A 14896-nucleotide genomic window follows, 5' to 3' on the forward strand; every position below is an offset into this window, starting at 1 on the left:
AAAATGGCAGATCAGCTTTTTTTGATGGGTGGATGTTATCCACACCAGTTAAGGGCGTGATCCAAAGCCCACTGAAGTCACTGGGAGTCCTTATATTGACTTCATTGGCTCAGGCCCTGTAGCAACAGTTATAGAAATGTCTACATGGGAGCCTGCTCTGTGTGAATAGCACTTCCAGAAAATCTGTACTCTAAAGCAATCCCAGTACATGTGTTTAAAGGTGCCAGCTGCCGGATTACAGCACCAGCATAGATCTGTATTGATTTTGACCCATTTTCAAAGGCCATTGGGTGCTAGATAAGATGTTTGTAGCATATGATACTGTATGTTAAAATAGTTTGCACAGAGAAACATGTTAGTGGCGTGTGACTGAACATTTGGACTGTTGTATTCAGTGTGGATGGTATTCTGTAGCTCTGGTATTGGTGGAAGCCCACATATAACTGAACATGAACTGCTTATTTGTGTCCCTCTCCGTATGCAGGACCGTTCGGGCCTCTGAAGGCCCCGTCTATAAAGGAGTCTGTAAATGCTTCTGTCGCTCCAAAGGCCATGGCTTCATTACTCCTGCGGATGGAGGGCCAGACATCTTTGTACACATTTCTGAGTAAGTCTTTCAAGTTGGATGTTGTAATTTATAGCTGATTGGCAATCTCCTTTCCCCTCTTCCCCCCTCCCCCCCATTACTCAGGTTATAAAGGGGTCTGTGTTGTGCAACTTTAACCTCAGTGCAGAAAAATATGCAAATATTATGGAAAGTAGTAGGCTAATCTGGTTATTGAGCAGTACTATAAAGTCATAGATTTTTAGGCCAGAAGGGACTGTTATATCATCTAGCCTGACCTTCGGTATGTCACAGGCCTTTAAATTTCACCCAGTGTGTTCCGCATTGAGTCCAATTACTTGTGTTTGATTAAAGCATACCTTCCAGAAAGGCCCAGAACTCCCAATTTTCATTCACTTTTTTCCCTCTTAAGTTTTCTTCCCAATCAATTACTCTCATAACTTTCCTCACCTTTGGGAAATTAGCCCTTTTGAAGCATCAAGTGTCTATATTACTGATTGTCCTCTCTTTGCCCACAATAAATGTGATCACTGGTCCCTAGGTAACCACCACTTTCCAGGCCAGTGGTTAGTTCATCGTCATTTGTCATAATGAAGTTCAAAATCAAGTTAACTTGTATTGGGTGCAATACCCTTTTTGTTAAAAAAAAAAAAAAAAAAATTACCATCTATGATTTTTAGAAACTCCAAGTGATTGTTTCCTACTGGCTTCATGAGACCTCCAGCATGGAGATCATGAGACCTCATACCACACCAATTTACTAGAATTCTTTGAGGAGGTGGAGAAGCATGTGGACAAGGGGGATCCAGTGGGTATAGTGTACTTAGATTTTCAGAAAGCCTTTGACAAGGTCCCTCACCAAAGGCTCTTAAGCAAAGTAAGATGTCATGGGATAAGAGGGAAGGTCCTCTCATGGATTGGTAACTGGTTAAAAGATAGGAAACAAAGGAGAGGAATAAATGGTCAGTTTTCAGAATGGAGAGAGGTAAATAGTGGTATCCCCCAGGGATCTGTACTGGGCCCGGTCCTATTCAACATATTCATAAATGATCTGGAAAAAGGGGTAAACAGTGAAGTGGCAAAATTTGCTGAGGATACTCAAGATAGTTACCTCAAGATAGTTAAGTCCCAGGCAGACTGCGAAGAGCTACAGAAGGATCTCTCAAAGCTGGGTGACTGGGCAACAAAATGGCAGATAAAATTAAATGTTGATACATACAAAGTAATGCACACTGGAAAACATAATCCCAACTATAAATATAAAATGATGGTGCTGCTCCTACCTGAGCAGGTTATAACTGACGATTTTAACATTACAATTGTGTGAAATATCCCACCAGGTATCAGGAATACCAGTAACCACAATTTTTTTCTCATCTAAGAGAATTACCTGTTCCTCTTGCTTGTAAACCCAGACGCCTAGCATTGGTATATAAGCAACTGAAAAATTTCTTCTCTTCACATCCTTTCCATATCGGTTCAGTTTGTTCAAACACATGGAGTTTGAGATTGTACCATGTTTGCCTCCTCAGCACCTCCCCTTGTGTTGATCCTTCAGTAATTCTTTGTTTACATATGGGCACTTATTTTCTCTGGCTCCACCTGGCTCCTATTTCAATGATACTGATGGTGTAGAAGTTGGAGCAAGTGCAGTTCTTGATAAACATATACCACTTCGATAATGCAATGTCATGTGCATTATTAACTTCCCTTACGCCTGCCAGACTTGCAAACAATGCATGTGCTCTTGAAAACGTATCTCTGGGTGAAGTGCTTTACTGCTGAAGCTCTTCACTGCACTGTCCCCAGTTGTAAGTGTCTGCAGGTTCAAGCCCCACTGATGGTGGTAGTCATGATTTATTTCTATTTCAGGAATGCCTAGAGGTCTCAGCTTAGATTGGGGCCTCATGCTAGGCTCGGTTTGGCTCTGCACAAACACATTGGAAAAGATGATCCCTGCCCTGAAAAGCTTACAGTTGAAATAGAGAGGGCAGACAGAGAGTGGGAGGGAAACAGGCAGGCTATTGGCAAAGATGGGAATTGAACATTGGTCTCCTGAGTCCCAGTCTAGTGCCTTATCTACTGAACCACACTGCATCTCATTTGTGTTTTACTGAGTAATTTCAGGATTGGCTCTTTTTGCCTGATGATCCCACTTTTACTGGTGTCCAGTTTTTTTGAATGCATCATGGTCTGATGCAGAGTTGCTTTATGTTTTCCTTCCAAATACTGTTTTATAAGCAGGTTAACAAGTTTAACACTTCCAAGTTTTGTGGGACTGGAAGGCTGTATATGTCTAGGGCCTAACTCTTCTCTCATTGAAGTAAGTGGGAGTTTTTCCATTGATATTAATAAGAACAGGATTGGGCCTTTAATTTAAATGTTCAGTTTCAGATCTACAGTTTTAAAATAGTTGACATTTCCCTCCCTCTTATTAATATGTGCAATTACCAAAGTGCTGAAGATTTCAACAAGTTCTGTGTTCTTTAATTATTCTGAAGTATGGTTCAGGTAGGTGGAAATAGCTTTTGTGGTTCAAAGTGAATGGAAGTGTCACTGTCTCTTTCTTCTGACACCAGACAGTGCAGAAATGATGATTTAATAACTCTTTGCTTTTCAGCATCTTGCATTGGGAATTAGAAACATTGTTCTTCATTAATGGGCATTGCTCATTTCAGGAGCGTTGTATAACCCATAATGGCTCAGTAGATTCTAATGACTCAGTTGTCACTTTCAACATACAATCTGTGTTTACAGGGGTTCACTTCTTCTGTGTGCTTTTCAGCCTCCGGCCTCTTTCACATGAGATTTAACTAGGAGTGGCATGAAACTGGTTGACCAGGTTTGCGGCACAGACATTCTGGAACAAAAGTTGAATCCTTTATCTGCACTCACCAACTTTAGGGGTCAGATAAAAAGGGACCTCACTGAATTTTGCTCATCTCTACAATGTGGGAAGCTCAGTGGATATTCTAAACAGCAAGTATTAATCTGGCTGCTTTTCACCACAGATGAACATTACTTTAACTTAAAACCAGAAGCCCTTTATTTTAATGTAAAGAAATGCAGTGTAATGGTGGGGATTTTGTTTTGTTTTTCCTGAACAGCTTTGGTAAGATTGTCTGATCCTCTTTTATTTGCTCCCACAGCTGTGAGGAATAGCAGGGTTACATTTCAATGCAAATGTGTCTTATAAGTCCATCGAACTAAAAGTATCCCATCAAATTAAACCATTCTTCTGGCTGTTTTACCTATCGTTGTAACAAGTAACTCCTAAGTTTATTAGAGTTGAAAGAGGTCAGAGGGGAAAAGTTCTCTGGTTCAGTTTGTTTTTACTTTGATAGCACTTGTGTATATTCGGTTTCACTCTTTCTCCTGGTATAGGCAGTCAGGCCCTGATCCTGCAAACTGTTCAGCTTGGGCACAACTTTAGGCCCATGTGAGCCCGGTAGTAGTGGTACACACAGCAGGTGTGTGGTAGAATTTCCATTTGGAAGCATTTCTGAAATTATGACTCTCAGTAGTGTCTGATGTGAAAACTCAGTATTGCCTGATACGTAACTAAACCAAAGGCTGATCCACAAAACTCGTGGTTTCTACTTTTTCTGTCCTTCTGCATTAAGTATTGATTCCAGAAAACCAAGTACCTTTATTGAAAAGCTTCCATGAGATTATTGGAAATGCTTAATTTTATTATAATGAAAAGTAATTAAACTAGAAAGATGTTATGGCCCACCAAGTGCTGTAAGGTTTTCATGCACTTTGTCATTATTTAGAGCTGGGCTTGAAAAATCCATTTCCCAATGGGGGTATGAAACTTTCCCTGGCAGGGTCTTCTAATCCCTTCTCTTCTCTAACCACAAAGCAGTGCTTTAAAATGAACCACTATCTCCAAGGTAACAGTGTTATTGTAGCAGCAATGATTATAGCAAATTTTCTGTCCTTGTGAATATCCTATCTCCATTGTTTTGGTTTCATAGCCAGCAATTTAATGGGGGCTAACGGTAGCTCACATAAATGCTGGGTTCTTAACTGTCATTGAAGCATAACAACTCATATGACTGTAATTTATTCTTTGTTCTCCATCTGTCCTTCCCAGAAAGACTGGGCGCAGTTCCTGATGGATGACAGTCTGAGGGCTTTGAAGCTTTTGTATGGTAGTCAGTAGTAGAGGAGATCCCTGCAGAGCTTGCTTGTCAGCAGTTTCCCAAACCATCCTGCTGGTGCAGGACAGAATAGCCAGGGAAGTGTGTGGAAGAGTACAAGACAAGCTGCTGCATAGTACGAGGTACACATAGTACATGTGCGCTGCGGGTCCCTTGAGGCTGTGGAATGCCCATGGTGATGGTTGCTAGTGTTTCAGTGAGCATTAGGGGGCATGCAGTGAAGGCTTGTTTATCACCCAACCCTGTTCGTACAGTGCAGAACAGGATTTGGCCCCAAACTGGCTTGACTATAGAGGTGAGACTGGAAGCTAGCTCATCAGAGCGTGTTAACAAGTGAATGAACCAACATCTGCTTCAGAAAACACCATTGTAGGAGCAGCTGATCCCATGGAATGGGAAAATGATGTATCTTGCTTCTGTGGCTTTCTGCAGTTTATTAGAACTTAGCTCCAATGAGGAACGGCTGCATTGCAGAGACCTTCACACTGTCCTTCAGGCTGGAATATACTGACCACAGTGTTAGTGAACCAGTTCTCAGAACTGGTTCTTTGTTTGCACTCCCTACTGTTACCTCTTTCCCCGCCCCTCTGTATCATAAACAGTCCTTGCAGAGATTCCCCGGCTTGCTGTAGTTTCCTAACGTATTGGGGCATGAGTTCTGGAAGAACTAGGTTCATTACGTCCGTAACTAAGGATGCTATATTAGCCAGAAACAGTTTGTAAATGGGGATGCACTGGGATGCATTTCCATTTCAGGCCACACATTCATACGTCTGCGATCAGAAGAGATTACTGAAAGGCAAGAGTTTTACTTTGGGCCATGACATCCTCCTTTTACATCTAGATGTCACACTCCTGTTGCATGAAGGAAATCAGACATTGCCTTTGTTACCCTTCCAGGCTCTTTGGCAGGAATATAGGGATTGTCTTTTTCAAACTCCTCTTTGACTTGCTGTCAGTTGAGTTGCAAGACCAACATCTTGCCTTAACACCCTTTGGGCTGTTCTTGTACCTGTAGAGTGGGGTATAAAATCATGTACTGGAAACATGAGAAGTAGTAATTTTTCTCCGGAAGGTGAGTCTAGTTCTGAGCTGAGAGACAGAATTGAAAGTGAATATTCCAGCAAAAGAATCGAAGCTTCAGCACCAAGGAAAACTTGCAGTGCAATAGCTCTGAAATAGTCTTGGAATGGAGAATGTTTCTTTGCTTATTGGAATCTGCCAATTTAGAACCTCATTGAGGTAAGCCTGGCAAGTGTGACCTTAAATGACAGAGAGCTACCAGGCTTATACTGTGGTGTGATTCCCCTTAAAGCACCTAACCTGGCTGTGGTCTTTCTCACTGCTTTTCAAGTTTGAAGTATTTGTATTAGCAGGGGTTTCTCCAAGTGCACAGTTCATAATGTTTGATTGAGCGCTCAGAACTTCTATGGAAGCAAAAAATGAGGACTCAGCAGTGAGTTGAAGTGATGCTTTGTACAAAACACGTGTTGTTAATGGCTACATACTATCTATTGTTGTGCACCAGTAATGAAATCTGTTCATGTTAAACTATAATTCCATGGAGTTGCCATCCCATTGCTATACCATATGAACATGCCCAAAGGTGGATCAAGCATCCCTTTGGATTTTTATAGTCTGTTTTAGACTCCTCTCTCTCTCTCTCTCTCTTTCCTGTTTCTGCTCCATAAAACACATTAGCTGAGTCACAGGTTGGATTTTATCATTTGAATATCCCAAGTGACTATTTGAGTGGCAAAAGGAAGCAGAGAGCTGCTCTGCACAACCCTGCCTCTGTTGCATTTTAAAAGGGATGGTCCTGAACAATATTCCCCAGTCGGACCTCTTGTCTTCTTAACCCTCCGCCCACCTGAATCTTGGGGTGTTGAAAATCCAGATCTGATTGTTCTGATTTGAGTCCATTGCTGGTTCTAAAGTACCACAGGCAGGCTGTGGCTTTGACTAGCCCAGAGCTGCAGTCCGTCTTCTTCCCACACTGCCAGTCAGATGGGTTGCTTTCATTGGTATACTGAAATATCCAAAGCAGGATCTGTTATGGCAGGTAGAACTAGCTCCTACAGGAAGAGGGGGAACAAATCATTCAATGTTATTTGGAGGGGTATGGAAATGAGCAAATTAGTGAGCTGGATTTTCCGTAGGTTTTTCTACCATTCAAGTATTTTCACACATAATACTAATGCAAAGTGGACTTCCCATTGAAAACTACAACAGTATGTGTCCACAATGATGTTGATAATAACCCAAACTTAGACCCCTAGTCTGCTGCACCCCAAGTAGCCAAGAGAAAAGATGAGTTTTGTGGCATGTTCTGGGGGCTGACAATTCTGTGGCTTGGTCCAAGGATAGGATAGCACCTGCAGTGTCTCACATGGGCAAACAGGCAGCTATTGAGGTAGCCAGACCTCAAACCATTTGGACCTTCATGGGCCAAAAACATGGCTGAGCACTGGTGTCATGTTCTCTGTGTGGTATGCTGCTTAAGAATGTGGCTGCCTGGACTTTATCTTGCAGGTGGCCTCATGATGCAGCCCCACCTTGGACGTATACATGCAGAGAGCTTGTTCTAAAATCTAGGCACTTATCCTGTGAAAGTTCTGTCCTTCATGCTCATGAGTGTTTTGCTGCTGGTCATCAGTTCCCTGCTTCTAGTTCGATGTCACTGTTATGAAGGTGGGACATAACTGGCATGGAACAAACATTCTCTTTGGTAGCTAGGGACAGTCTCATAGATGGCTCTGAATATCAGGACATGGACAGTCTGTTCACTAGAGAGCTGACACCAAGAACTGGGAATCAGGGTGAAATATGTCTCTGGAGACTGCTTCGCTTGGTACCGTTTGGAGCTTTTTCAGGGGTTGTGGCTTTATTCAGTGGCATCAAGTGTAGGTTTCTTTGCAATTGTGGCTCGTAGAACGAAACATGGATTATTTAGTAGGGGGCTCTGTTGTTGTTATCGAACGTTCCCCAGGTGCAGGGTCTGCTTCACAGTGGTAGGGCAGAAATCCCTCAAAAGTTCCAAGGTTTCTGTTTGTGTGGTTGGCTCAAACTCCATTAAGGAAGGTGGATTGGGCAACTCTCTCTTTTTGTCTTGGCTTCCATGGCCCCTTGTTAGGCTATCCCTTCTTTTGTTGATAGCAAGACTGGAGCTGTTTGCCTGGGACTGAAGTTATCTGAAGACATTCAGGGTTGATAACCCAATGTAGCTCTGCTGGTGTCTCATGTGTTGGTACTCAATAAAAATATTAGTGTTGTAGGGGTATTAAATGAGTGTTACAAAGTGTGCAAGATGCACAGATCTTAGAAGCATTGAAACTAGCTATCTAGGGCAACTCTCGGCCATGCAGGATTGTTCCTTCTGACATATTTTGACCACACTGAAAACACTTACGCTAAAAGGTGAAACTTTTGACCTTGTCTTTGTCCCTGGAGGGTTAACTAGAGCCTTACTGATATGAATAGCGACTGTGAGACTGTAACATTCCATATTTAGACAATTTTTTTAATAAGAGCCCCTCCTTTGATTCATGTGCAGGCCTCCCTAAAAATAGTGCAGAAATGAGAGTTGCCGGATAGCATAAAACTTAATATACATGCTCTCGGTTCTACTCTGAGTCAGGAATAACATTTTCTATTTTAATATTTTTGGCTGAGATTTTCAAAGTCCCCAAGGAAATTAGATGCAGAATTCAATTTAAAATTAAAGGCAGTTGGTGTCCAAATCCCTTAAGTAGCTTTGGACAAACACAGTCTTATTTTCAAATATCCATAAGAACAAGACATCTTTGTGTTTTAGCCTTCTAGCAGATCCTCTACTAGATTACGTCTATAATCTGCATTGCATTTAATGACAGGTTTCAGAGTAGCAGCCGAAAGCTTATGCTCAAATAAATTTGTTAGTCTCTAAGGTGCCACAAGTACTCCTTTTCTTATTGCATTTAATGCAAACGTAGTAAAAAAGAAAATAGCTATCACATACTGAAACACTTTGATTCTTCTTGCTTAGTTTATCTGATCTCTTCAAGTTCACTTGATTTCCAAAACTAAACTTATTGCTCCCCACTGTAACTCAAAGCAGGGTTTCAAAACAACCTCTAAATTATCCCTTCATCTTAGACTCCATCACTCAATGCGTTTTTCCTCTCCCTCTCTATTGCTGATTTGTCATCTTTCCCATAGCTATATAGCTTTCTTTTTGCCACCAATGGAGAGACTAATCCAGCTCGAACATTGCTTGCTCTTTAACATCAAAACATCATTTAACCATGTCACGAGGCAGGAGCAATTCTCTGTACAATGTTTTGCAGCCTGTTTGTATACTGTGGACACAGAGTTGACATTGCCATATCCAGCGAGACACGCAGAGGGAAGATGCGGGGGGAAAGAATCTCCATTCAGTAGGAAGCCAAGCGCATCAGTGTGTGAGAAATGAAGTCTGTCTGCAGCCCTGGGCCATTCTTGCTGGTTCAAAAGGACTGTTTGTTTTTGATCAAGTAACTCTATGTCAACAGGAAGGGGAAGATGTGAGGCAGAGAAGCATTAGAGGGGGGAAGCACTTAGAGCCTTTCTAGGGTGGAGTGAGCTTTTTCTCATAAACTTCACTCTCCTGGCATGTCGGCTTGTATAAGATTAGAAGACAAGCACAAAATTGATGAAGTCAACATAATGCTCAAACATTTCCTGCCTCTCTTACTAACAATAGCGTAGATTAAACTGAAACTGGACGATGGTTCCAGGGGTCTAAGGACAGCCCACTGTAAAACTCTCATCACACGGGCTGGACACTTGCTATTCTTACTGGTTGGGCGTACTCCCAGGCACTTCCATTTTGGAGTACGTTCACCAGGAGTTAATTTTGCCTTGAACAGCATGCCAAGGCAGTTCGGAGCAGAATTAGGATTCTTAGGATCATACTGGTAAAGTGTAAATGGATTCTAACATTGTGGAAGGAGAAAGCAGCAATTAGCCTTGCCCATTGGGTTAATTAACTTATAAGAGCTTGGGTCAGAGTAAGTCTAGCTTTATTAAACTGACAATTTATGGATTACAATGATGCCAGCTTCTTGTTCTCTGTGTGGGCACCTAGTGGGCGAATAGCTGTGTGGATAGAAAAGGTAAGATGGTAATGGAGAGCATAACCTTCAACCTCTGTACCCATCCCATTCATTCTTCTCCCTAAGACATAGTCTGCACTGCAGGCAGGTGCAGCTCTCATGTTATGTGCATGTTGGTGCACATGCTCTGGATTATTAGGAAAAGCTTTCTGTTAATGTGCACCTGGTTTCCCTTTCATCTCGAGAGCTAGCCACATACATGTAACTATACGTATCATTCGGATTTTATCGCTAGTCAAACATCAATACTAAATAATAAACCAATAGATGTTACCACTGAGGCTAACACCGCCCCCCCCCCCCCGCTTGGACAAGAACACAAGAGACTTGACAGCTTGCTCTGTTGCTCATATATTTAGCACATTGCTGCTGTGTTCAGGGTTTGCAGGAGACAGTTCGAATCCTTTCCGTCTAAGGCTAGTTGTCAGTGTCTCTTTTGAATGTCTCAACATGCACAGAGTTTAGATAGATGTCACCTGCGTTCAGAAAAGTTTTTAAAGCGAAAGTTGACCCCTATTTGTGTAGCAGCTCCTTCAGCCAAACCGACAACAGCGCTTGGGAACGGCACCAGTTTGGCTTGAAGCCTGTAAAGCAGTGATGTGACTGTATGCGCTCAACACTTAGCATGCATGTGTCAGTGAGATGATGGTGCTTTTGGCTGTCGGGACGATGAATAGATGCTGCTTTGTTTCCAACCTTTTCTAACTCTGCAGCTGTTGCTTTATAAAACGTTGCCTGGAGTTGGTAGAGTGTGTTTGAAGCCCCATGGAAAAGAATGCATCACTGCTCTTTGCTCCATTGCTTCCACTGGTACAGGTTGACCATATCTTTTCTACTTATATTTTCTGTATGCAGGTGATGGAGTCTTGAATTAATGTTTTTGATCACTGTTTTAAGGATTTTATTCTGTCGCCTGGAGTCCCTTACCAGGGGGCTGTGTGTATTTAGTGGCTGTGCTCCAGTGCCCTTCACTGAATGGCATTCGGTCTGCTCAGGTGCATCTCTAGACCCCAGGGACACTGGTGGACAAAAAAAGAGTGTGAGTTTTGTTGCCAGTAATAGCTAATGGGGATTCTCCGTTAGCCCAAATAGTGGAAGCCTATGGACTGTTTGGAGCTGATGATCCTCAGGTTTGTTCCTCATGCACAGGCATTGTATGGTGTGACCGTGGAGTTATAGCAAAGCTGCTGATTTTGTTACAGCTTATGGGCAATTGGCATTCACCGTTATGCCCAGACTACATCTGGGATAGCATGGCCCAGTGCTGAGATCCTTTAGATAAGTTATATTTCCCCTCAGGTACTTATTGTAAAAATGCCATCCCCAGACGGGTAGTGATGAGTGGAACATGAGTCTTTTGTTTGAATGACTCAGGCTGATTCATATCAGGCTTATCATCTCTAAGAGTATGGCTACACTGCAGTAAAACCCCTGTGGCTGGCCCGTGTCAGCTGACATGGGCTATGGGGCTATAAAATTTCAGTGTAGATGTTCACGCTTGGGCTGGCTCTGGGACCCGCAAATGGGGAGGGTCCTAGAACCTGGGCGCCAGCCCAAGGCTAAATATCTACGCTGTAGTTTTGTAGCCCCAGAGCCCAAACCCCGCATGGGCCAGCCGCAGGAGTTAAATTACAATGTAGATATACCCCTTGTCATAAATATAAAGGGAAGGGTAACCACCCTTCTGTATACAGAACTATAAAATCCCCCCCGGCCAGAGGCAAAATCCTTTCACCTGTAAAGGGTTAAGAAGCTAGGATAACCTTGCTGCCACCTGACCAAAATGACCAATGAGGAGACAAGTTACTTTCAAAGCTGGGGGAGGGGGGGGACAAAGATTCTCTCTGTCTGTGTGATGCTTTTTCCGGGATCAGAACAGGAATGGAGTCTTAGAACTTAGTAAGTAATCTAGCTAGAAATGCGTTAGATTCTGTTTTGTTTAAATGGCTGGTAAATAAGCTGTGCTGAATGGAATGTATATTACTGTTTTTGTGTCTCTTTGTAACTTAAGGTTTTGCCTAGAGGGATTCTCTATGTTTTGAATCTGATTACCCTGTAAGGTATTTACCATCCTGATTTTACAGAGATGATTCTTTTACTTTTTCTTTAATTAAAATTCTTCTTTTAAGAACCTGATTGTGTTTTCATTGTTCTTAAGATCCGAGGGTTTGGGTCTGTGTTCACCTATGCAAATTGGTGAGGATTTGTATCAAGCCTTCCCCAGGAAAGGGGGTGTAGGGCTTGGGGGGATATTTTGGGGGGGAAGACGTTTCCAAGTGGTCTCTTTCCCTGTTCTTTGTTTAGCACACTTGGTGGTGGCAGCAAAGGGTTCAAGGACAAGGCAAAGTTTGTACCTTGAGAAAGTTTTTAACCTAAACTGGTAAGAATAATCTTAGGGGGTCTTTCATGCAGGTTCCCACATCTGTACCCTAGAGTTCAGAGTGGGGAAGGAACCTTGACACCTCTAGTTGAAGAGCAGCGACAAAAGCTGCATCAGCTCATCTGTCAGTGCTCATTAGCTCATTCTCTGAATTTTCCCACAGCACCTATTGTTCTTCAGTGATGCTCAGATTAACCCTTTGACACGGGGACTTTGACTTTCTGGTGCCCGGTAGCACTGTGCTAGTACTGTGATGCTGTATTGACAGTCAGGACATCTCACATTTGTATCTAAGCCCCTGGGAGCGGCTTGGATCGCCATGTACATAGTAAGAGTGTCTTATTGGGTCACATTGGAAATGTTTGGGATATAAAGGCCATAAGGCAGACTGGATGTCAAAGGGGTGGTAGCCATTTCTTTTGAGCATTTCCAGTGGTTCCACTGAGGATAATTTCAATAGTCTCTGCTTTCAAGAAGCTACTTGTACCCACTCTCTACGGCAAGCTCCTGGAGATAGGAGATGTCAAGTCTCAAATAATCATATGGTTAGTGTGATCAGAGGTGGATTAAGATTTATTGGGGCCCTGGACACAAAGAACTTTTGCCCTGCCCCTCTCCTCCCCCCTTACCCAGGTTCTGGTGCTCCTGCGGGGGGGAGGGAGGGGAATTGGCCAGGGCCCCAGGCATGGGCCCAAGCATTAATCCACCACTGAGTTTGATGCAGCTTTGGGTTGAGAGGGCAGCCTGGAGCCATGGGAGGTAAAGATCAGTTGGATGAGGCTGTGTGGGGAAGATGCATTGAATTTGGTGGCGCTGGTATTAAATCATAATCGAAGACTTTACTTAGATTTCCCCTGGGAAAGCTTTTTCTGCCTTATGTTGCCATTCCTCATTGCTGTAAAAGGCTGATTTTACACAGGGATTGCTTCTGCAGAGGGTCTGTGTTGACTGCTTTGCTCCTTGCTGGTCTGTCCGGAGTTGTATTCCCGTGGGAAAGAGGAGCTTTTCTGCAGCTATTTTTTTAACCTATACAGTAGGAAAATGTGTGGCTGAGAGTTGACTACGCAAGTATTATTAATCACTTGGGCTCCCACAGCCTTCAAGGATGAAAAGCTTGTTCTGAGCTATAAGCACAGTTTCCTGCTGTGTTTGCTTTATTAGTTGCAGGCTGCTGGGAGGGGAGGTCCTTGGAAAAGTTAGTAGCAGTCAGTGAAAAAGTGGTGGGTTAGTAACCTTTAATGATCTCTATGGCTGACTCTGATATTGGGAACTAGGAGGAGGAGATGCATTATTTTCAGCCGGGTTCTGCTTGGATTGCATACAGTAAACAGCAACCAATTAATAAGCTGACTATGCAGCTTTGGGTGTACTTGCTCTGAGGTGTGTGTACCCACCTTAACGCTACTGATGAATGGCAGATAAAGGGAGCGAGTGTTGTCACTGGAAGTTGAAAATGGCTCAGCATTTGACTGTTCCCTGAGGCCCACGTTTAGAATTTTGAGGCTTTAGAAGAAAGAACTCTAAGGCATTTGACACTCTCTTGTATATTAATTTCGATGTCCATTCTGTCCCCCCGCCAAAAATATTGAGGGCATTAAGGTTGAGAGTACATCCCAGTAACTTAAGGGTAAACAACATCACCGGGATGTTGTGATTCTCCCAAAATCCAGGAGTGGAGATGATGCTTAAAAGAAATCCAACAAGTTAAGGTAAGAACTACACATTTAAGGGTTAGGCAACCTGTAATTGTAGCCTGCAGTGATGCCATGGAATAATCATACAGTTATGACTTGAGGCATTGAATCAACCGGTTCAGCATCAGACCTTTCCCTCCGGGTGTGACTACAGGACGGAGGGGAACATGGACTGGCCCCTCTGCAGAAAGCTGGCTTGAGATGCGGGGAAGGTGAGAAATATCTGTATTTCTGGAAGAATAGATGTGACAGAGTTTCTCACCTCACTAGGGGTGAAGGGGTTAATGTCTTTCCTGGAACAGGGTACCGGGGAAGGAGTCACATGGACTGTAGGCATCTCTGGAGAGGTGAATGCTCAAGAACCCGCAGCAACTGAATGTAGCCCTTGGAGATACAGTGGAGGACAGCAACCAGTCATTAACTTTTAATGACTGGCAGCTGAACATGTGGCACCAGCACAACTGCAACTTGAAACCAAGACACTGAGGTGTCAGCTCACTGTAATAAGAATTTGGCTGCCAAGTGCAGTATAGCAAATAGATGCTCTGGGCTAGAGGCAGGGTGTACTGCTAGCATGGACATCTGTGTAAGATTCGCTCTTCCATTGTAACCTTCCCGTACTGTGTTCAGTTGACTAATAAGTGCTGGTTTGTTTTGAGAAGGCCATCCTGTGTTGCTGCAAAATGTCTGTTGGTTGTATGGTTCCCAAAGGGGTAAGTCTCCAACAGGGGCATAAAGTCCTTTGGACCTGCTGGAGAAACCACAGCAAGAAACGGAGTCATGCAGCCAGAGCCCCAGTCTCGGAGCGAGCAGAGCCATGAGGCTTTCCCTTGCAAAAAGTGGAGGCCTAGGGCAGAGCGCTAATGGGATATACTCCCAGAAAGAGTGTGTAAAGGTCAGAGGCCTGGTAGGCCCTGGGGATCTATAGATAAGAGTTTAATCTGAAAGAAAAGTGCAGG

General features: G+C 43.2%; 1 protein-coding gene across 2 annotated transcripts in view; it reads left to right on the top strand.

The window, feature by feature from the left end:
* The window catches only part of CARHSP1 (calcium regulated heat stable protein 1), a 58530-nt gene that overhangs the window by 41812 nt on the left and 1822 nt on the right, over positions 1 to 14896 (top strand). For both annotated transcript variants that reach the window (XM_038420046.2, XM_043494678.1), the window contains exon 3: positions 485 to 607. In XM_038420046.2, coding sequence (XP_038275974.2) covers positions 485 to 607 — 123 coding nt within the window. The remainder of the gene's footprint in view (positions 1 to 484; positions 608 to 14896) is intronic.

This window comes from Dermochelys coriacea, chromosome 10 (assembly GCF_009764565.3).
Source record: "Dermochelys coriacea isolate rDerCor1 chromosome 10, rDerCor1.pri.v4, whole genome shotgun sequence".
Taxonomy (NCBI): domain Eukaryota; kingdom Metazoa; phylum Chordata; order Testudines; family Dermochelyidae; genus Dermochelys; species Dermochelys coriacea.